The sequence below is a fragment of the Sapajus apella genome, unplaced genomic scaffold (genome assembly GCF_009761245.1).
Source record: "Sapajus apella isolate SASKATOON/1434 unplaced genomic scaffold, GSC_monkey_1.0 scaffold100, whole genome shotgun sequence".
NCBI lineage: Eukaryota > Metazoa > Chordata > Mammalia > Primates > Cebidae > Sapajus > Sapajus apella.
Window position 1 is genome coordinate 5,394,076 of NW_022437040.1, and position 22,955 is coordinate 5,417,030.

The following is a 22,955-nucleotide window of genomic DNA, read 5'->3' on the forward strand; positions in this document are numbered from 1 at the left end:
AAAAAAAAAAAAAAAAAAAAAAAAAAAAAAGAAAGAAAAGGAATTAATTAAAGGAAAAAAAATGCCATGGTAAGCAGGTCAACTATGTTTTAAAGCTTTCATGAGGCTGGAGACTCAAAATCTGATGGTGAAAACCAGAGCTCAGAGCAGTGCAGGGCTCAGAGGGCTGCGGTTTACAGGGCCATCGTAACCATCACCATCCCACACGCAGCCCCCAGAGGGGTACACCTTGGGGAAGTTTTGTTTTTTTAAAAAATAACACAGTACAAGAATCCAAAGTTTAGGACTAGGAGGTGTTTTGTGGGGTTTTTTTTTTTTCCAGAAGTGCCCTACCCGCAGGCGACACCATCCAACAAACACCTGGCAGTGAAAAGGAAGCATTCTAGTCACTGCTCACTTCGACAGCACTCAGCACCTCCCGGCCCGTGTCCTTACCAACTCTGAAGTGGGGAAGCTGGGCCAGGTTATGCCGGGCACAAGGCACTTTCACAAAATCATCCAAAACTTGCACAGTGTCAAACTCCAGGCCTTTGGCTTTGTGCACAGTGCCCAGAATGTACTCTAGGATAAAAACACAGCACGTGTTAGGTGGGGCTTCAAAGAGAAAGAAGCGAGATGACAAAAACATATATGCTTTATATGCTTCCCACTTGACTCTGAACTCTAATGTTTCCTGCCTATGTGCAGTTTTGCGGGAAAAGAGGGAAAGAGGAAACAACGGTCGGGAACAGAGAGAAAAAAAAGATAAGGGGAAAAGTCAAAGATTAGTTACAGGAGAATTAGAACCTCTTAGAACCACATCCCAAAAGCCAGAGCAGCTCTACTCACCCTCTGTATCTAACACATAAGGGATAGAACCCTCAAGAGGGCTGCATGGCTTGCCTGACATTACACGTGGCAGAGCCAGGACTAGCCCCTAAAGAAGAACCAGGGCCCTGCTCCCTTTCCTTTAACCTATAAAGCCATTCTTGCTCATGGATATTTCACGCAGGGTAAAAACAGCAGAAGAGGCCAGGTGCAGTGGCTCACACCTGTAATCCCAGCACTCTGGGAGGCCAACGTGGGCAGACTACCTGAGGTCGGGAGTTCAAGACCAGCCTGGCCAACATGGCGAGACTCAATCTCTACCAAAAATACAAAAACTAGCTGGGCATGGTGGCGTACGCCTGTAGTCCCAGCTACTTGGGAGGCTGAGGGAGGAGAACTGCTTGAATCCGGGAGGCAGAGATTGCAGTGAGCCAAAATCATGCCACTGCACTCCGGCCTGGGCAATAGAGCAAGACTCTGTCTAAAAAAAAAAAAAACAAAAAAAGAAACAGTAGAAGACCACCTGTTCCTCCTCTTGGGGAAAGGTAAAAACCAACTGCTTCCCTTACCTGCAAAGTCCAAATCTTCTATATGACATTTTTCTATCCTTTGCACCAGCTCTGGAATCCTGATGTTATACTTTTCAACTACTGCGATCTTGGCTTCAAGCTCCTTGTCCTCGGCAGCGGTCACATACCTCTTGAAGCCACTAAAACCTTCTTTGTGCACCCATCTTCTGATAAATCTGTCTTTAATGACGAGGTTTTCTAAGGAGAATACACGCACAAGTTAATGTGACACAAGCTACACTCACAGATGGTGGCAGGTACTGCAAGTTCCTAACCCGCCACATGAGAGCGGACGGTCTGAAGTGGGGAGACACAGGTTCCAGGCCTGACTGCATCACTAACTCGCTGTGTGTCCCTGGGCAAGTCGGTGCAGTGTGGTAGCCTCTTCGTCTCCGACTGAGGAGCAAAACCCTAGGCTCAAGATCCTCACCTACTTCACAGGGATTTGCAATAGCGCAGCCAACAGGAAAAGAAAAGCGCTATAGAATGCTCAGCGTTACCACTTGGGGCCCATGTGGAAGTGAACGTATAAAGTTGCCCAGGCAGACAGAAAGATGCAGGGGAAGACAGTCTACAGGACCAGTGTCAGAAAAGAGACTGAGGCTCCTGCGAGAAGCATCTGGAAAAATCTGTCAGTACCTATGAAAACAGGAGGCCTGAGGTACCTCACTCGTCATGGGAAAAGAGCAACACTAGCTCGCCCTTCTCTGGAGGGAAACGAGGCCCTGACTCAGACCAGGCCTGCTTCTTTCTCATCCCTGTCACTTGGGTGCTTCCTTCCAACACACCAAGGCCAGGCGGGTACTCACGTTTCCTCCGTTCTTCCTCTGGCTGAAGAAGGATCCAAATATCAATGATTCTGTCCAATCCAAATGATTTAATCCCCTGAAAAAGTTTTTTGGTGGGATTTTTGGTTTTTTGTTGTTTTTTGTTTTGTTTTGTTTGTTGTTGCTTTAACAAAACAAAATAAAGCAAATGCAGGGATGGGATTTTGAAATGAGATGATTTCTTGGAAATGAATCTTGAGTTCCACCCAAAGCACGGGCGGCAAGCAGGAAACTTCACTAAGCAGTAAGCACAAGACTGCCATGGGGCCTTGGCACTCACAGCAACCACATTCTCAGCTACGGCTGCTACCTCAAACTCTTCCTATGCTTTCAAAACGGGCAAGACCTATAGCTGCACACTGCTTTCTCATCAATAAAAGGCCAATTTAAGTGCCTTCCAGGAACGTGAGATGATTGCAAGGAATCCAAATGGCACCTGAATACAAAGTGCTGGGCATGCATACTTACCACTGTTTCTTGTGAGAAAAGAACTTCAGGCTACTGCAGTGGCTCACACCTGTAATCCCAGCACTTTGGGAGGCTGAGGCAGGTAGATCACTTGAGGCCAGGAGTTCGAGACCAGCCTAGCCAACATGGTGAAACCCTTTCTCTACCAAAAATACAAAAATAAGCCAGGTATGGTGGCAGATGCCTATAGTCCCAGCTAGTTGGAAGGCTGAGGCATGAGAATCTCTTGAACTGGGAGGCAGAGGTTGCAGTGAGCCAAGATTGCACCACTGCACTCCAGCCTGGGTGACAGAGTGAGACTCTGTCTCAAAAAAAAAAAACTACAGAATGTCTCTAGGTCCAGATCATTCTACATTTTAACAGGTCAGCTCCTGGAGGAGACAGCCTGACTGTCCTGTTTAGCCCAGATCTACCAAGAGCATCTGCTGAGCACTGGCTGGGCTCCAGCACTCACACAGCACCAGGCCCTGCACAGAAGACAGACACAACCAGGACCCACACTCCAAGGGCTTGTCATCTTTTAGGGAGGGACACGTAAAACACTCACATAAAACAGCGGGCAAAATAACACAGTTGACATTATAACCCACAACGAGATGTGTGATCACATGTAATGACATATGGTACAGGTAACAAGTGGATTTTAAGAGAGGTGAAGAGAACCACTTACTTTATATCATGCCACTGTGGATTATATTCCAAAAACACTATTCTCTTACAACAGTGACTATGGTTAATTTATGTTACATCTACTAGACCAAATATTATATGGTCATTACAGTAGCAATGAAAGAAAGGATGCCTATGTGTTGAGTAAAAAAAAGCATCCATTTTTATGGATGCTATAATTGCAATTATGCAAAAATACACATCTATAAGGACAAAGACAAAAACAGCAAAAATAAGAATTATTATACGAAACACTGGGATTATGTGTTCTCTTTTAGGTTCCAAAATTTCTATACCATCGTCATATAGTCTTTATAAATAACAAACTTAAAACACCCTTTGATTATGATTCACTACTATATTTATTGAGTGCCTAATGCATAGTAGGCTCTTGAAAATCTTTTTCCATAAATGAATGAGTATTTTTTGGTCATATAACTTTGCTTCAGGGTTGAAAATGCTGTAAACATGCCACTAAATCCTCCTAACTCCCTGTGAAACAGGTAAGGCAAGGCATTATTTTATCTCAGAGATGGAGAGAATGAGGCACACAGAAGTTGTGACTTGCCCCAAGCCACACATGGTTAGTGACCAGTCAGAACTAGAGTCGAGATGTGTACTCCGCATGTTGTCAGCTCAGCTGCTCTCACACTAATGACAACACACAACCAGAAAAGCTTCCAGTAGCCCACGGCCTCACTGGCATTGTCAAGGGAAGAAGGGCATTCATTGTTTGAAGAGTAGAAACCAAGGTCCCCAGCCCTTCTAGGGTCTACCTTTCCAGGAATGTTTCACTGGCATAATCAGAATCGCCAGGGTTAGAGACCAGTCACAGTGTAGCCCAGTGAAGAGTCAAAATCCCAAATGCTCTCTTGCATGATAATCCCAAAAAAGGTGAACGTTTTCATTGGGTATGTTCGTCTGCAGCCTTTCTGTGCATGAAGTGGTCAACAGAAATGTACTCTTACCCCAATCAAATGTATCCTCGAAGGGACTTCCCCTTCCGTCACCCGTACGGCCTCATCAAACACATTGGCGTTGGTCCGGGACAACAAGGCCACTTGCCCCTTTACATCACCTCTAATGCCACCTTTAGGGAGAGAGCACAAACTCTATGGAAAATCGAAATAAAGAGGGAAACTTTTGTAACACAAGAGAAGAGTAACTAAAGGCCTTACTCTGATGGTTTCCTCCAACCAAAGTCTTTTTCCTGACTCTTTTGCAAACATCCAAGATAGTAGCTCCCACATAAGCTATTTCCACACCAAACCGAAAACTCTGGAAAACAACAAGACAGAGGGAGTCAGTAGTCTGCCCTGCAGTGTGTCTGTGCATTTCCACTGCTGCCACCACAGCCTGGCCGGGCCAGACCAATGAGTTATTCCCAACACCCCGGCCTGGAAGCAGAACTTCACAGTCTCACTTTCAAAGCGCTTCACAACCCGACAGTCTTTATGTTCCATTATTCTCAATACCAATAGTAAACTTTTCTTTCAAGCAAATCTCCCCTTTTCTCCAAATCAAATCTAGTGAAGTCTAAATCATACAAAAGATTAAGACAGGGTAAGGAGGGCTTCTCCCCCCGCCTTTGAGATCCCACTCAACACTAACTTTAAAACCACTGCCCTAGGTTGGACTTGGTGGCTCAGGCCTGTAATCCCGGCCCTTTGGGAGGCCAACATAGGTGGATCACGAGGTCAGGATTTCAAGACCAGCCTGACCAAGACGGCGAAACCTCATCTCTACTAAAAATTACAAAAAAATTAGCTGGGCACAGTGGCACGTGCCTGTAATCCCAGCTACTCAGGAAGCTGAGGCAGGAGAACTGCTTGAACCCGGGTGGTGGAGGTTGCAGTGAGCCGAGATCGCACCACTGCACTCCAGCCTGGGTGACAGAGTGAGACTCTGTCTCAAAAAAAAAAAAAAAAAAAACCACTGCCCTGCACCAACCAGCCACGGCAGTAGCACAACCACCTATGCATTTCCTATGCTGTCCTGCCTCAGTTCATGCTTTTTCTGTCTGCCTATAAGTCTTTTTCATCCATCAAAATCACTTCCTAACCTTCAAAACTCAGCCCAAGACCTTACTTTCTTCACCCCCTCAGGCTGGTAAGATAGCATTCTTCCCCACACTCGGAGTGTATATGGCCTGGTTCCATGCACACACAAGTTCAGGTGCTTTGGTGAATACCAGTAACAGTCAAATGAAAACTAGACTTTCAACAAACACTACTTTGTTGCTATAAAACTACTGAGAGTGAACCATCAGCAAAATTATAAAATAAATATCCATGAGTTCATATTCAGGTAGATAAACGATGGAATATTCAAATAGATGGGAAAGAAGAAACAAATCTCCTTTGCAGAAGAATTCCAAATAATTTATGAAGATTCTGCAAGATTTACTCCTTGAGGATGGAAGGCATATAGGGACTTCCTTCCAAAGCATCCAGTACGGAAAGGATGAAAAAAAGAGGAATTCTACAGTGGAGAAACCTGACAAACACTACATCAGCCATCAAGCTGATCAAGGTCAACATCGTCATGAGCCATGGTGACAGCATGGATGAAAATGGCTCTTTACCTCTGTGGTCTTCCTCCCAGAACCCAGAACTCTAGCCTAACCATGAGAAAAAACATTAGACAAATTCCAGCACAGGGGCAACCTACCCATGTCTGACTGGTACTTCTCAAAACTGTCAAGGTCATCATAAATGGGGAAAGTCTGAGAAACTGTCACAGCCAAGAGAGCCAAATGACACATGGCTACATGTAATGTGGGATCCTGGATGGGATCCTGAAGTAGCAAAAGACACTATTTCAGAACTAAGGAAATGCAAATGAACCATGGACTTCAGTCTATAATAGTGTATCGACGTTGGTTCATTATCGTGACAAGTGTTCTGCATTAATGTAAGATGATGTTAGTAACGGGAAACTCAGTGTAGGATATATGGGAACTCTCTTCTCGATTTTTCTGTAAATCTGAAACTGTTCTAAAAAATATTGTCTGTTAAAAGAAGAAAACAGCTCAGCACTGATGCCACCCTAATCACCACAGCAGGCAGGAACTCAACGGGAGAGTCAGAGGCACCTATAGGACTTTCAGTAACATCGCGAAACACAGCATTTTATACTTTCATCCAAGTCACACATCTCTTCTAATTAGAAATGAATTTCTTAAAAGCAGTGGTTCTCAAACTTCTGGTCTCAGGATGCATCACACTTAAAAATCACACTTAAAAAGCCTCCAAAGAGCTTTTATTTGCGTGAGCTCTATCCATCTATCTCTTTACCATATAAGAAACTTTAATTCAGTTTTTAAAAACTATTAAAAATGTTTTGTGTTTTTTTTTTAAGACAGAGTCTCACTTTGTTGCCCAGGCTGGAGTGCAGTGGCACGATCTCGGCTCACCACAATCACCACCTCCCAGGTTCAAGTGATTTTCCTGCCTCAGCCTCCTGAGTAGCTCGGTGTGAGCCACCACGCCTGGCTAATTTTTGTATTTTTAGTAAAGGCAGGGTTCTGCCATGTTGGCCAGGCTGGTCTTGAACTCCTGACTTCAAGTGATCTCCTCACCTCAGCCTCCCAAAGTGCTGGGATTACAGGCAGGAGCCACCATGCCCAACTAAAAACCTCTTATATGACAACATATGGAACATATTTTTTGAAACATAACTATATTTCCCAGAACAAAAAGAAATTCAGCAAGAAGAATGGCACCGTGCTACATTTTTGCAAATCTCTTCAATGCCTGGCATCACAGAAGACAGCCGGCTTCCTGTGTTCACATCTGCGTGGTCTGCTGTGATATGGTATCCTGGCTGACACCCAGGAAGAAAATTCAGCCTCACACAGACATGTGATTGGAAAGGAAGGAGGGCATAATAACCTTTTTGCACAATCAAGGACGCTGTGAGTTATCGCGTTCATTATGGGAGTTTGCTAAAATTTTAATTTCACTTGAAAACAAAGATGTCATCTTTAACAACAAACACTGTCAGTTATTTTCCCTGAAGTCGCAGCCTGTTTCACTTGTCTTTGAAAAAGTGCCAAATACGCAAGTCTGAACAACCAGCACTGGTCTAACAACTGTTCTCAGTGTGTTAGTACGTTGTGTACAAGGCAGCAGGAGCCATCAGTTCACAGTTCAGCTGCAACAGCTCTTCCTCAGACGACAGCCATGCAAACACCTCTTATGAAAACAGTCTGACTTGGTGGACCCCTGAGAACCACTTTGAGAACCACTGCTTAGAAGCAAGGATTTGCTAGATCTGGTGAGCCTGGCATACCACCTTGCACAGGGCCTAGCACATAAGACACGGGGAAGAAGATGCAATGCCTGCCCACTTGGGCCCAGGGCCTCCAAGGCAGAGAGCGCGCTTACCTGCGTGAGATAGAAGACGTGCGTGTGGGGCACTGTGAACAGGGCGTTGACCGCACCCCGGAAGGTATAGATCTGCTGGTGCGGGTCCCCTACAAAGATTTTCCCACATGGTTGAGACAGAACTATGTTCATAATAGCTGTAACCAACGAGAGGAAAAGTGAGAAACTATTGAGGTCTCCACCCCAGGCCACAAAAAGAAAAGGACAAAAACACTTCCACGAAGCTACATCAGGGCACACTGGACTTCCGAGTCGCCTTTTCCTGCAGGACAGGCACACTCCATCAAATCAGCTATTTTATAATGGACAAAGAAAGTTTCTGGTCCTAGGAATGCAGCTGTTTCGCCCTGGATGAATGGTTGGAATGTAAGGAAACAACACAGGCAAATCTAAAATGAGGCAAATTGTCTTCTCTAATATTATAGCACTCAAAATTGACCTACAAAGTCAGACTCGTAACACTGTTCTCTCTTAGCCACTTGAGAAACATACAACACAAGCTTCCCCCTCTCAGTGGACAATCTCTTCCCACTGAGCATGAGTCTAGGTCCCTATCATCTGCTGATCTACACTTGGTCAACATGTTAAGAACAACCTAAGCAAAACCTATGGTGACAGAGAAATCTGCTTGGGTGAGGGGAAGGGGCAGCTTGAAATCCTAAGGCGAATTAAGAAGATCCTCTTCTTTATCACAAATAAGAATAATCAACTTAGTTCACGTAGGTGTTGTCTTACATAATCACGGCACTGTTTCTACGTATTTGAGACTATTGATGTCCTGAACAGTGTATCACCTGGTGTGCAGTCCTGGGCCTCATCCACAAAGATGGCGTCAAAAGAGGCCAGCAAAGGCTTGCTCAGCTGCCAGAGTTTCAAGTAGCCTAAAAATAGGAGAGAGGCAGGAATTGTAATGCAAGAAAAGTGGTTCCACTTGCCAGTCCCCGCTAGCCGGCAGCCGCCTACCGTCATGAGTCATCTGGTACGCCTCTTCTGTGCACTCCCCCAGCTTTCGCATGTTATCCCAGAGGCGGCTTGCTTCAAGGACACCATTCTAGGAAGTAAGGCATATGGTAACCCAGAGTTTAAGACCCTGGCAAAGGCAGCACCCTGCAGTCACATTTTCAATTCCTACATTGCTCTATAGCAATGTAGCCAGGGCGTCATCACAGAAAGGGGTCTGCAGGTACCTCCCTAACCTCCTGGGGCTCCTCGACAGCCTCTTCATGCCCACAGGGTCTCCAGCACTGAGACAGGAAGCAGCTGGGCCATGATGCCAGGCCCACGATAAGGCAGAGGTCACAACAGTTAGGTGAACCAGAAAAGGCCAAATTGTTTTTCTAGATTTATGACTGATTCTTAATTCATAAAAACAATGGCAAATGATTGAAAAGACTTGGTAAAAATAAGAAACAGACTTTCCCACTAGCAAAATCTATTCCATAGAACTAATAACCAAGAAAATCGGAAGAGAGATTCCCAGTCTTCAGATGAGATCAGAGTTGAGGTACAGGAGCCCGAGTGACAAGCTCTTACAAACTGAGGTGGGTTGTTCCACGTCTGTCTTCTCTGTTAAGTGGGAGGACTACTCCGAGGCTTAAGTGTGATGGTCATAGGTGTCCTCCACAGGAGAAAATACCCAACAATTCACAGCCATCACCATGGGCCTATGGCCTCACCCTCCCACCTTCAACCTCCTACGAACAGTTGTGAAGAAATCAAAGAAGAAATAATACTGGATCACACTCCCTGTTTCCCCCGGCCACAGACCCCTGACACTTTAGACTCTTAGACACTCACCAGTTTTTCACTCTGCTCAACCATGACTCTCTGTCCTTGGCTGTTCTTACACCAGATAGGCACGTGATCAATGGTCAGCTCTTCATCAGCCGAGGCAAAGAAGTTTTCTAGAGTCTTACACACGAGCTTGGCTCTTATGAATCCACCTTTCCCTTCGGCAAGGACGGAGTTGACCATGAAGGGTGTTAACTTGAACAGATTCAACTTCTTCTTCGACTGGTACCTGTAATACCCATCCCAAATAAACAGCATGTGGCACTCCTGGTTCTATGGTATTTAACGTCCCCTCCACTCTAACGTCACAAGGAGGTAGCTTCAAGTGTCACGCACAGGGGAGATCAATCGTTTTAAAGCAAGAAAGTTCTACATGGTCCATGTCTGACTGGAAACAGCTTTCAGGACTCACAGGTACCAACCCAGGAGAGGGACAAGCTCATGGCAGACACTGCTATTTATTCCACCATGAAGCTGGGCTCCAGGAGGTCCCGGAGGGACACTCAGAAAGCTCTACATCCAGGACAGCTGGGGCAAGTGTACCTCGGCCTAGTCTTCCTCACTACCTTCCAAGGAAAGCCTAAAACTGATCAGGATTTGTGAGACTCTGAACTTTAAACAAGTCATTTTGACTTTCTGTGCCTCAGTTCCATGAGAACACCCCTCTCAGCCAGACAGCTTTCTATGCAAACAGTACGTTGCTACGGGAGAAAAGTACAAATGGCTAAACCTTTATTTACATGTCCTGCCTATAGGTAGAGATAACCGCACTATGCTTTCTCAGGGTCACTGTGCTGTAAGCTCACATGTCACCGTTACTGGAAATACAGTAAGACCGCATCAACAGCGCCACTAGTGACAGCAGTACTCACTTCCGCCCTATGTGCCCGTAGGCCATGGAATGGAAGGTTTTGCAGATGACGTTGCTGGGGAAGACGCGTTCAGCCTGCTTTGCGATGCTCTTGTTGAATGTCACGTATAGAAACCTGCTCTGAGACCACTTCTCTGCATACTTGACCAGGGTTGAGGTCTTCCCAGTGCCTGGGGAAGCCAGGAGGAAAGGAGGTGACCCTCTGACCAGACAAGACATGCCCAGGGATCCCCCATCAGGCCTTGTCCAGGCTTATCACACCTCTGTCTTGAGAGTAAGATAGTGACAGGCTTTTCAGTGCTGATAAAAGTTGTGCCACAAAAAAAGCGACAGATTTAAAGCCGGATGAAGGTGGGCTGCGATCTCAGCTCGGGTAGGCTCCAGCTGAGGGGCAAAGGACAGACGGACCCCCTTGACCTCATGGGCTTCAGTTTGCTTCTCAGAAATAAGTGGGTATTACTTAGAGGTAGGGTATCACTTAGAGGTAGGGTTTCCGAGGGCAAAAATGACCCTCCGGGGCAGGAGGGGAGGGTTAGGGAGGGGAAAAGGCATGTCTCCACAAAGAGACAGGTCCAGCTTTGAATTCCACCTCTACCACGTATACACTTATTCAACCTGGGGCAAGGCTCTCTGTGCTTCAATTTCTTCATCTATAAAATAACTAAGCAATCTTATGGAATACTATTAGGATCAGCACCATGCCATGTACACTACAGACATTTAATATATTGTTGTTGTTGTTGTTAGCAGGGTATTCAGCCACAAAAGGAGCTGGAAGAGATTATAGGTAGAAAAACACAGCAAATAGCACGAGCAAAGGCTGTGACGAAAGAATAACCAAGTACTTTAGGAGGCTATAAGTAGATCGCGTGGCTGACTGAGGCAGGATAATTGAAGATTTATGAATATAGGTTAAAATCAAATCTAAGGCAGGCCCTCTAGACATCACCCTACAAAACTGGGGATTAACAGGACTGGGCTGGGGATTAACAGGACCTCCCTCTCCAGAAGCAATCAGTGCCTGAGCACACATCACAATGCTGGGCTCAATCCCCGTGGCATCTACCCCACAAACAACTGCTGTGAACTATCCGTCTGAACAGGAATGCTACTGCGGATGTTCACTGGCGTGGTCTGGAGAAGCAAGTATTCCTTGGCCAATTGCTTTTGAGACAGACTATTTGATCTGTTATCGAATTATTAGTTGGATGACAGATCAGAGCAAAGATGCCCTGGTGGGTAGTGGGAAGGGGATACAGGGAGAAAAGGTAAAAAACAACGACATTGTGAACCTGATGTGAGCTCCCTTACCTGCAAAGGCCATAATTTTTACCACCTGGAGAGGTTCCATCTTATGATTCAGAATCAGCTGTTGCTCATGTGTAAGCTGGATGGTTTTCTTGCTGTAATCATTACAGAAGAGAAATGAGAAAAACAGAAAGACATGAAAAACCCAAGGGATACACTGTCCAGAAACCAAACAGACAAACTGGATAAACAAAAATTGACCAAAACAAGGCCTTTCCCTTAAAGGAATAAAAACGTTCTAAAGCTAGATTATGATGCTGACGCACGGCTCAGGCAATTTCCTGAAAATCACTGAATTACACTCTTACGACGGGTGAATTTTACACAATGCACATTATGCCTCAATGACGTTGCTAAAGTGAAACAAAACATCTCCCTCCCTAAGTATGGGGAAGAGTCAAGAACAGAAGACAAAACCCACACCGACTGACATATGTACATACCCTGGCCAGACAGATGGCTCCTCTTTAACTTCTGTAGCCTGAGTGCAGGAATTCTCCTGAAGATATAGGCAATAGAAAATGTTGTAGTGAATCCTAACAGAAAAAAAAGTAGATTTAGAAAGTTTCAAATTCAAGTCACAATCTGTATCTTATTTTTCCTCAGATGGATTTAAACTCCTCCCCATTTCTAAAAAGAAAATATCTACCATCATTTTATGGGAAAAAAAAGAAAGAAAGAAAAGGACTTAAATATATCTATGGCTGGCAAAATTATTCTCAGATAGCACAGTCCTGGGAAAGGTATAGTTTCTATGTACATCACCAAGAGGAGAAAGAGACCAGGACAAGCTCTTCAAAGAATGAGAGCACCAGCTCTGACTTTAAGAGACAAATGACCAGAAAAGCTTTAAGGACCAGTGGACAGCAAAGGGAAACGCAGCTCCTAGCTATGAGATTCTTGTTTGAATGATACTTACTACACCTGCGGATAAAAATACCAGCCTCTTTCTGAGCCTTGGTGGCTTCTTATGACGTGACATTGCTTTATAAGCATAAACACATTCTGTCTTTTAAGGTCCCAAGAAAAGGGACTCCACTATGGATAACAAAATCTGATTATCAAGGACCAGAAAACAGCAGCCTCCAAGTCACCAAAAGGGACCAAAGATGACAAAGTTCAATCAGCAGAGGCACAGGACATTGTCAGACTCATCTGGCACATGCCATTCCAAAGCCTCTCCAAGTCTCCCCTCAACTGTGGGGGAGGCCAGGAGGTGAATCAATCCAAGCTCACCCCCTGGCCTCCCCCACAGTCAAGAGCACTGCTCCCCATCCCCAGAGCAAGAAAAGCCCATCTCGAAGCCTTGACCTCTTGAACGCAACAAATACCTTTAATAATCCAACATTTCTGACGTGATTCTATTATCTCCCAGGAAAAAAACAGGAAGAAATATAGAAACGCAACAAAAATCAACATACATACTGCCATGGACTGAATTGTGTCCCTTGAAATTCCTGTGTTGAAGCGCTAACTAGATCAGGAATCTCCTCTTTGTCACAGTGGGCCGGCTCATGGACAACTACCAGACACGCACGGGTGTTTGGTGTTTGTCAAATGCACACGACCCACCAAGCACTCCCCACCCTTCTGAGGGCCACCATCAGGGACCCTGTGAATCAGCAGCTCACACACGAATGCCTCCTCCACATGGAGGATAAGGTGGACGAGTCTTTTCCATCCCACAAATGGAAAACGTAGGAAGCAGAGCCTAACGTTATCCTAGGAGAGGATAACGGTGAATAGGGAGGGATTCTCTTAGCGAGGGGCTCCCCCTAAGGCTGCAGGATCCGTGATGGTAAAATCGGCCTTGGTGGCCCCGCACAGCCGCCCAGCACTACATGTTCATAAGGCACTCTCACCTTCCTTTCCACATCAAACTCATGAGGTGGAGAAGGGTGAGTTCCACGGCCTGCCGGGTGCTAACACTGCTAAGTGGCAGGGCTGGATCTGCTGCCATGTCTGGACTCTCCCATTATCCCAGCATCCCCTCCCTTCCTCCCGTGGCATTACCTATTGCTGATGTTAATCCCCTTCTCCCTCATGGCGTAGAGAAGCACGGCTATGCAGTACAGGGTCTCGGTGACATCTGGCATGGTCACTGTGGAGCTGGGTCTCCGGAGACAGAAGAGCAGCCGCTGGATATCATTCACGCTGCTGGAGAGGAGCACCACGGCCGCCACCAGAGCCCAGACGTTGACACCCTGGGAGCCAGGTGCACAGGGGAGGGAGGGACAGCCCAAACACAGGCCATGGTTAATACAAATCACAGCAGGAAGGAGCCAGGAAACCCAAGCCAGGGGTCCACCTGCTAGCTAGACTGTCTGGACTGAATCCAAACTCTAGGAAGTGGTATTTGGGAAACAGAGGAGTCCTTCCCTTTGCTCTGGACCCTTCTCATCACTTTCAAATTGGAGATTTTAAATTAATTAACAGGATGAGTATCTAACATAGAACGTTGGATAGAGGGACAGTCTAAAAACATGAGCTCCCTGTCATCTTCCCACCCTACTCTCCAGGCCACCAGGGGTCTCTGGCCCACAAGTGCTTGGCAGGGCCAGGGCAAAACAGTCTGCAGAGGGCACCCACCCAAGAGGCATGAGAGATGCAGACACAGAAGGCCGCATGCAGGCTGTGGGGGAAATAAAGTCTGGCAATTCTCCAGCATTGCGGTACTAACTTGCTAGTTATTATTAGTAATAACTGTTCATGCTAAGTTAAATAAATACGAAATTATAGAAAGTTTATTTTGTGAAGACAGCATGTTCTAATTAGCAGTCTCCGTAAATGTTCACTTACACAGAAACAATCAATAGTGGACAGAGATCTTAATTTTCTTTTCTTTTCTTTTTTTTTTTTTTTTTGAGACAAAGTCTCACTCTGTCACAAAGGCTGGAGTGCAGTGGCGCAATCTCAGCTCACTGCAACCTCTGCCTGACAGGTTCAAGCAATGTTCCTGTCTCAGCCTCCAGAGTAGCCAGGACTACAGGTACATGCCATCATGCTTGGCTAATTTTTGTCCTTTTAAGAGAGACAGCGTTTCACCATGTTGGCCAGGCTGGTCTCGAACTCCTGACCTCAGGTGATCTGCCCACCTTGGCCTCCCAAAGTGCTGGGATAACAGTATGAGCCACCACACCTGGCCTGTACCATTCTTAAGTTACTACGCAGCTCTGTGTTAAAGAACGCATTCCAGGAAAGGAACGTCCCATCCCTTCTCACTACAGCCATCCTGTGAAAGAAGACCCGCTCCACCACCATCGACAATCATCTTGTTCAACAGAAAGAGAGATGCAGTGGCCTGGGTTCCCAGCCTTCTGTGGCCAGCAGAACACAGGCAGAGGCTGCACGTAGCTTCGAAGATGAAATCGGGGAACCCCTGCACTGGATGAGGAGCACCGGGGCTAAGAGTCAAGGAGACTGAGGGTTGTTTCCAGCTTCTCATTACCTCACTGTGTGACTATAGCAGGACCCTGAATTTTTCTGTCCCTTTCAAATAAGCCAAGTTATCAATAATGGGGTGGGCTGTCTTGTAAAGAAACCCTATTATTAAAAGTGTTCAGAGGCCAGATGACCACTTTTGAGAAATATTTCAGAGAGGATTCCTCAACCAAATGGGAAGTCAGACTAAATGTTTTTTTTTTAATTTCCTCTAAATCTAAGAATCTATAGTTTATGGCATTTTATAATTGAAACAATGACAACATGAATGTTTCAAAGCATTCAGAGATTAAATAAAGACATTAAAAACAAATATAAAGTCATCCTCAATTGAACTGAATCACCAGTACACTTTCTTCCAGTGAAATAAGATGCTGCCTTCTCCCACAGCCTCCAGACGTACCCCAGCAGCGGCGTAGAGGTCAGGGAGGTGTTGCCGCATGCATGCCCTGGCCTCGGGGAGGAGGGGATGGTCCCTCAGACTCCACAGCACCCTCTCAGGATCCACGCTCGGGGAGCACTTAGTGGTGGCTGCGTATCTGTAAGACATTCACAGGCGAGGCCGTGAGCAGGGTGACCATAAGCACTGATGTACAGGGAAGAATTCAAAGACACCTTCCCTAGAGCAGAGACGAAGCTCACCGTATGAGGTTCAGCACACACAAGTCTGACTCTTTTTCTATGCCACAGTTAGACAGGATGCCATCCACTTTGCTGACAGCTTGCTCTTCATTCATCAGGTATCGATGGTACAGCTTCTTCCAAGGAATGAACTATGTAGTTAAAAACAAACAAAATAACACAAGACAAGAGCCCATTAGAAAGCAGATTAATGAGGTGGGCAAATCACTTGAGGTAAGGAGTTTGAGAACAGCCTGGCCAAGGTGGCAAAACTGTCTCTACTGAAAAAAAAATACAAAAATTAGCCAGGCGTAGTGGCATACACCTGTAGTCCCAGCTACTCAGGAGGCTGAGGCAGGAGAATCGCTTGCACCCAGGAGGCAGAGGTTGCAGTGAGCCGAGATCAAGCCACTGTACTCTGCCTAGGTGGCAGTGTGAGACTCTGTCTCAAAAAAAAAAAAAAAAAAAAAAAAAGAAAAGAAAAGAAAGCAGATTAAACCACAAACACATAGATAATCTTCTACCAGTGAAAAGCAATCACAGCTCACAATTCAAAAGTCAGGCAAATCAGGCAGAAATGTTATACAAATTTTGGTCAGAAACTAAGAGAACTGGGTCTTGGTCTTGGTTCTAACACTAACTTGTTTTAGAATCTGGGAAAAGCCATAGCTTCAGTTTCCCTATCTGAAACATTAGCACTGGCTATACTAATATCAGACAAAGCAGACTTCAACTCAATTTTGTCTGTTAAATATTGCTATACAAGACAAAGGACATAATGATAAAAGCATCAACTCGCCAAGAAGATATAATTATAAATATATATGCACCAAACATTAGAGCTCCTAAATACAGGAAATGACCCCTGACAGAACTGAAGGTAGAAACACACAGCAACACAGTAATAGTAGGAGGTTTCAACACCGCCATTTCAATGATGGATGGAACAACCAGACAGAAGATGAACAAGGAAACAGAGGACCTGAACAACGCTACGGACTACATGGACTTAACAAACACATACAGAATACTCCACCCAACAAACAGCAAAATATACATTCCTCTCAAGGGCACATGAAACATTCTCCAGGATAGATCACCTGTTAGGCCACAAAACGAGTTTCGACAAACTTAAGAAACACTGAGGTTAGTATACAAATTATCTTGTAAAATCACAGTGGAATAAAATCAGAAATCAATAGCAGAAGGAAAACTGAAAAATCCACAAATATACGGAAATTAAACAACTTACTCTTGGCCAGGTGTAGTGGCTTACACCTGTAATCCCTGTACTTTGGGAGGCTGCGACAGATCAGGAGTTTGAGACCATCCTGGACTACAAAGTGAAACCCCGTCTCCAGCAAAAATACAAAAATTAGCCAGGCATGGTGGAGTGCAACTATAATCCCAGCTCCTCGGGAGGCTGAGGCACAAGTATCACTTGAACTTGGGAGGTGGAGGTTGCAGTGAGCCAAGATCAAGCTACTGAACTCTAGCCTGGGTGACAGAGCAACACTCTGTCTCAAAAAATAAACAAACAAACAAAAAAACGCATTCTTAGGCTACGCGCGGTGGCTCAAGCCTGTAATCCCAGCACTTTGGGAGGACGAGCGAGGCAGGCAGATCACGAGGTCAAGAGATCAAGACCATCCTGGCCAACACGGTGAAAACCCGCCTCTACTAAAAATACAAAAAAAATTAGCCAGGTGTGGTGGTGCATGTCTGAAGTCCCAGCTACTTGGGAGGCTGAGGCAGGAGAATTGCTTGAAACTAGAAAACAGAAGTTGCAGTGAGCTAGGATCGCGCCACTGCACTCCAGCCTGGTGATACAACAAGACTCTGTCACAAAACAAAACAAAACAAAACAAAAAAAAAACAATGCATTCTTAAAACAACCAATGGGTCAAAAGAAGAAATCGCAAAGAAAATTAGAAAATATCTTGTGACAAATGAAAATGAAAACATGCCATACCAAACTTATGAGATGCAATGAATGCTGTTGTGCTGTTGTAAGAGAGTGCTTTATAGCTATAGATGCTTATATTTAAAAAAAAAAAAAGGGTGGTGGGGCCATACACGGTGGCTCACACCTATAACCCCAGCACTTTGGGAAGCCGAAGGCAGGCAGATCACTTGAAGTTAGGAGTTTCAGACCAGCCTGGCCAACATGGTAAAAGCCCATCTCTACTAAAACTACAAAAATTAGCTGGGTTTGGTGATGCATGCCTGTAATCCCAGCTACTGGGGAGGCTGAGGCAGTATGATTACTTGAAACCCAGAAGCAGAGATTGCAGTGAGCCAAGATCATGCCACTGCACTCCAGCCTGGGTGACAGTGGGAAACTCTGTCTCCAAAAAGAAAAAAAGAAAAAAAAAAAAACCTCCAAATGGGGAGGGTGGGAGGATTAGAGCAACCCAGGGAGGGGAAGGAATGTGCAGTCTGTGGTCTGGACACAGCAGATGAGCTATAGACAGAACACAGGGAAGATGTGTTGAGTGGAAGTGAGCAAAGAGGCTGGAATCATAGAATGGGGCAGACACAGAAGGCCTTAAATGCCTCTAAGGAGTTTGAATGTCTTCTGAAGGCAAATGGAAACCATGTCTGAAAAGATCCTCTAATTAGAAGTGTGCATTTAGCAAATTCATGTGCTTTTAGAGGAACCATCTCCTGACTCCGAGCACTCACTCACCAATGGGTCACTGATAATCTCCCTCCACAGGTGGCACACCAAGCTCAGGTTCCAGTAGAGGTCTTCCACTGGGAGGAAGGCAAACACGTGCCTCAGGACCTCACTAGGCAGGCTGCAAATGTGGCTCGGCGCTTCCTGGCAGGGCAAGGTCCCAAGAAGCCCATAGTATGAGTCAGGAATGGGATCAGGACCCAGGTCCCCAGCATCTTGGTCAGTTTCTCCAGACTCTGCAAAGAGCCGAGATGTACTGTCCTCTGCTTCTCGCCTGGCCTCCCTAGGCCTTGTGCTTGGCACAGACAAATGATGCCTCGGGGCTTTCTTAGAAACTCCATCCCACCGGCTGGTCCCCATAGCCTGGTTACTCTCTTCCTCAAAGGACCGAGCCCGCTTCCTGGAGGGCGGGGCAGACCCTGAAGCGCCCAGCAGTGCTTCTCCACTGCCTTCCTGAGGCAGTGCACAGCTGTTCTCTGCAGGAAAGATCATGTCACCCTCAGAGTCCTGATAGCTGTCCTGGCCAACAGAATTGCTTCTGGCCATGTCATTGGTGCACGGCTGCTTGCCTGCTAGGAAGAACTCAGGGATGCATCTTTGACATCCTTGACCTGTAGAGAGAACCCAAACAGGATGGATGAGAAATGAACAATGACTGTTGATTTGCTGTTGACCCAAATAAGACAAACTAATTTTCAATTATCTATGTTACCAGAGGGAAAAGACAAGAGTATATTTATGGGCCGGCTGGTTATATAAATAACTAATCCAAACAATATTTACATTTGGCTCTATCATATAACCAGACACACATTTACAAAGAGACAGAGACCGGTCTCCACATGGTGGGATGGCCACAATACTCCCTGCAGTAAATACAAGTACAGAGAAACAGGGTACACAGGGAATACCTGAATGGACAGACAAAAAGGAGGCGACAGCTCACATCCACACCGCCACTCACAAAGTGCACCACTCCCACTCACTCTACAGCGGGAAGCCTCCATGTGCTTAAACAGAAATTCACATGCTTGGGATTATCAGGATTCTGAAAATCTCACTCTTCTCATTTGACAGTGCTAAATCTCTTTTATTTTTATTTATTTCTTATTTGTTTATTTATTTGAGACGGAGTCTCACTCTATCACCCAGGCTGGAGGACAGTGGTGTGATCTTAGCTCACTGCAACCTCTGCCCCCCAGGTTCAAGCTATTCTCCTGCCTCAGACTCACAAGTAGCTGGGACTATAGGTGCGCCACCACGCGCGGCTGATTTTTGTATTTTAGAGATAGGGTTTTGCCATGTTGGGCAGGCTGGTCTCCAACTCCTGACCTCAAGTGATCCACTCACCTTGGCCTCCCAAAATGCTGGGATTACAGGCGTGAGCCACCGTGCCCGGCTTTTATTTGTATTTCTTCCTGTGAAGGTGACACATTATTTTAAAATAAAAAGGTGGGACTCAGAATTATCTTTATAGTATTATAGTAGTACCTAATCTCTTCTACATGTTTGTTCAATGGCCATTTACTAAGCACCGATGATTCCGAGACAAGTGTAGAATGAAAAATGGTTATGTTCCCTGACTCATAGACTTTTCAGGCACATAGGGAAGCCTAAATGGTGATTTCACACATCCCACAGCATTTGCAAACTCCTGAAAATTATTTTTAAATGCCAAAGAAGTAAATGCCTTATCAGTAATATACAGTTCCTTCCTAAATGGTCGTAGCCAAAATTCTCACTTTGGAAAATAAGCGAATGGACTGAAATTCAGTTTAGCCTTTAAAAAAATTTATGAAACTGAAACAGATATTCTTCTATATTAGTGAAAAAAATAACTATTTCTTAAGCAATTTGATAGAAACCCAGAGTTCTGAAGTCACTATTACTATGAGTTAAATCCATATGACCTGGGTTAAATCCTGGTATTTTCTTTTTTGAAAAATATTATTATTATAATTTTAAATAGAGATGGGGCCTCACTATGTTGCCCAGGCTGGTCTGGCACTCCTGGGCTCAAGCAATCCTCCCACCTCAGCGTCCTAAAGTGCTGGGATTATAAATAAGGCGTGAGCTACTGCTCCCAGCCAAATCCTGGTATCTTTCGACTGTTGAATCCAGCCACATCCACAGTCATTGAGACCTTACCACCTGGTCAGGGCCACCTCACAAGTCCTTGTCAGTAAAGAATTCAAGGCAGAAAAGAAACTGCCTTCTACATATGGAACAAACTCAGTTATCAGACAGCATATAACTAAGTTTCAAACTGCCTCATATAGTTGGTTATAGTAGTTCCCAAAGTGAAAAACACACAATATTTAAAGACAACCAGGCCGGGAAAGGTGGCTGACACCTGTAATCCGGGCAGTTTGAGAGGCGGAGGTGGGCTGCTCTCTTGAGCCCCGGAGTTTGAGACCAGCCTGGGCAACATAGTGAAACCCCATCTCTACAAAAAAATACGAAAATTAGCTAGGCGTGGTGACACATGCCTGTAGTCCCAGCTACTTGGGAGGCTGAGGTAGGAGGCAGAGGCTGCAGTGAGCGGAGATGGTGCCAGCGCACTCCAGCCTGAATAACAGAGCAAGACCCTTTCTCAAACAACAACAAACAAAAGCCAACTAGATAATACTTGAGTTGGATTCTGAAATTAATTACATGAAAGGGAAATAAGGCAACCTAGATTTATTAATGAAAGCAGGAATTCATTTGGTACATAGAGGACAGTCCAGTTGATTTAGAAGAGAGAAAATCTGAAGTCAAGAAGAAGGGTTACTGTAGTAGTCCAGGTACCAGGTGACAAAGGGCTTAGGATGAGGGAACATTTTGGAGGAAAAATAATGACACATGGATCTAGTGGCAGATACTGGACAGAGAAGACAAACAAAAGGTCAACTAATCAGAGTGTTTCTGGATTGGAATAAGAGTGACACTGGCCCATGTTTTCTATCACTTTATAATTTACAAAAGCTAATAGTGTTCATTCCATCACACTTTTCCCCAGTTTTTACGAACTGATAATAGCATAGGATTTTCATGGAAAACTCAGCCAGGGGCGGTGGCTCATGCCTGTAATCTTAGCACTTTGGGAAGCCAAGGCAGGTGGATCATCTGAGGTCAGGAGTTCAAGACCAACATGGATAAACCCCATCTCTACTAAAAATACATAATTAGCTGGGTGTGGTGGTGTGTGCCTGTAATCCCAGCTACTCAGGAGGCTGAGGCAGGAGAATCACTTGAATCCGGGAGGCAGAGGTTGCAGTGAGCCAAGATCATGCCATCACATTCCAGCCTGGGCAACAAGAATGAAACTCAGTCTCAAAAAAAAATTTTTTTTCTCATGCAAAACTCACAAATAATGAAAAAAGTATCAAGCTATTGCATCAAGACTTCAAGTCACAGCAGCAACATTTACAGATACTTTTAAACTAGGAGATATTCAAAGACCCCACACACTACAGGTTTTGAAATGCAAGAGTTTTGGAGGAGACATACCCCTACTCCCTCTTTTTGTTCTGGGTTTAGGATAGAGACCATGGTTCGGATCTCTGTTTGTCCATCTTTGACCGAAGGGCTGGGTCACAGCCAAGTGACTCCGAGCCAAATGCTGGCAGTCGATGGCAGTAAGATGCTTCCGCTTAAACCGTCTCACTGTTTCGTACCAGCAGGTAGAAGAAAGGGGATATTCATTAGTTATCACTGATTCTACAAGCTAGCCAGCAAATTATACTCAAGTTTCTGCACAGTGGCACGATTCTGTCAACACCCCAGCCAACCCTTCTCCTCTCCCCTTGCCCACCAACTTTGTCCTTTCACAGTTTATTAGCATTTTTCTCCCTTAGAATTGAAGAAAGAATCCTAAGTAACATTTTGGATCTTAAGATAACTTTTTTTTCTACTTATACTTTCTAGAAGCCTTGATCATGAAATGCTCATTTAAGAAAATGCTGTGGCTGGACGCACTGGCTCATGCCTATAATCCCAGAACGTGAGGAGGCGGAGGTGGGTGGATCACTTGAGGCCAGGATTTGGAGATCAGCCTGGCCAATGTGGCAAAACTCCATCTCTACTAAAAATACAAAAATTAGCTGGGCGTGGTGGCGCATGCCTGCAATCCCAGCTAGTTAAGAGGCTGAGGCAAGAGAATCACTTGAACCCTAGAGGTGAAGGTTTCAGTGAGCCGAGATCACACCACTGCACTCCAGTCTGAGCAACAGAGCAAAAAAGCTGTCATTAGTGGATATACTGAGGCTTGGCATCTTTTCCTCAACTTTATACAGGCCACTTATGTTTCTACAATAGCCAAAAATATTTGGGAATTGGCTATAGTTTTTAAATAATAAACTTTTATAACATTTTTTTGTTAAATGGTTAAAGTTTTCAATTGTAGCAAAAAGCACATAACATGAAAAGCACATAACTAGAAGCAAAACATCATGATAATATGCAAACTTCTTGAGAACCAAAGGACACACATCTCCCAGCCCCCAGAGCACCTCAGTACTGAGAACTGACTTG

The 22,955-nt window shown here is 45.1% G+C and overlaps 1 protein-coding gene across 6 annotated transcripts in view; it reads right to left on the reverse strand.

Moving 5' to 3' along the window:
- The window catches only part of FBH1 (F-box DNA helicase 1), a 47,214-nt gene that overhangs the window by 12,867 nt on the left and 11,392 nt on the right, over window positions 1-22,955 (reverse strand). For 3 of the 6 annotated variants that reach the window (XM_032258180.1, XM_032258181.1, XM_032258182.1), the window contains 17 exons: window positions 21,933-22,088; window positions 18,450-19,051; window positions 15,782-15,912; window positions 15,543-15,678; window positions 13,712-13,902; window positions 12,142-12,234; window positions 11,702-11,793; window positions 10,392-10,560; window positions 9,526-9,748; window positions 8,692-8,779; window positions 8,523-8,609; window positions 7,729-7,865; window positions 4,519-4,618; window positions 4,309-4,430; window positions 2,186-2,261; window positions 1,377-1,574; window positions 436-561 (listed from right to left, as the gene is read on the reverse strand). In XM_032258180.1, the coding sequence (XP_032114071.1) occupies window positions 436-561; window positions 1,377-1,574; window positions 2,186-2,261; window positions 4,309-4,430; window positions 4,519-4,618; window positions 7,729-7,865; window positions 8,523-8,609; window positions 8,692-8,779; window positions 9,526-9,748; window positions 10,392-10,560; window positions 11,702-11,793; window positions 12,142-12,234; window positions 13,712-13,902; window positions 15,543-15,678; window positions 15,782-15,912; window positions 18,450-18,986 (2,506 nt within the window). In that variant the 5' untranslated portion in view covers window positions 18,987-19,051; window positions 21,933-22,088. Of the gene's footprint in view, window positions 1-435; window positions 562-1,376; window positions 1,575-2,185; window positions 2,262-4,308; window positions 4,431-4,518; window positions 4,619-7,728; window positions 7,866-8,522; window positions 8,610-8,691; window positions 8,780-9,525; window positions 9,749-10,391; window positions 10,561-11,701; window positions 11,794-12,141; window positions 12,235-13,711; window positions 13,903-15,542; window positions 15,679-15,781; window positions 15,913-18,449; window positions 19,052-19,790; window positions 19,859-21,932; window positions 22,447-22,955 lie in introns of those variants that run through there. The other 3 variants (XM_032258185.1, XM_032258183.1, XM_032258186.1) reach the window with 3 other exon arrangements.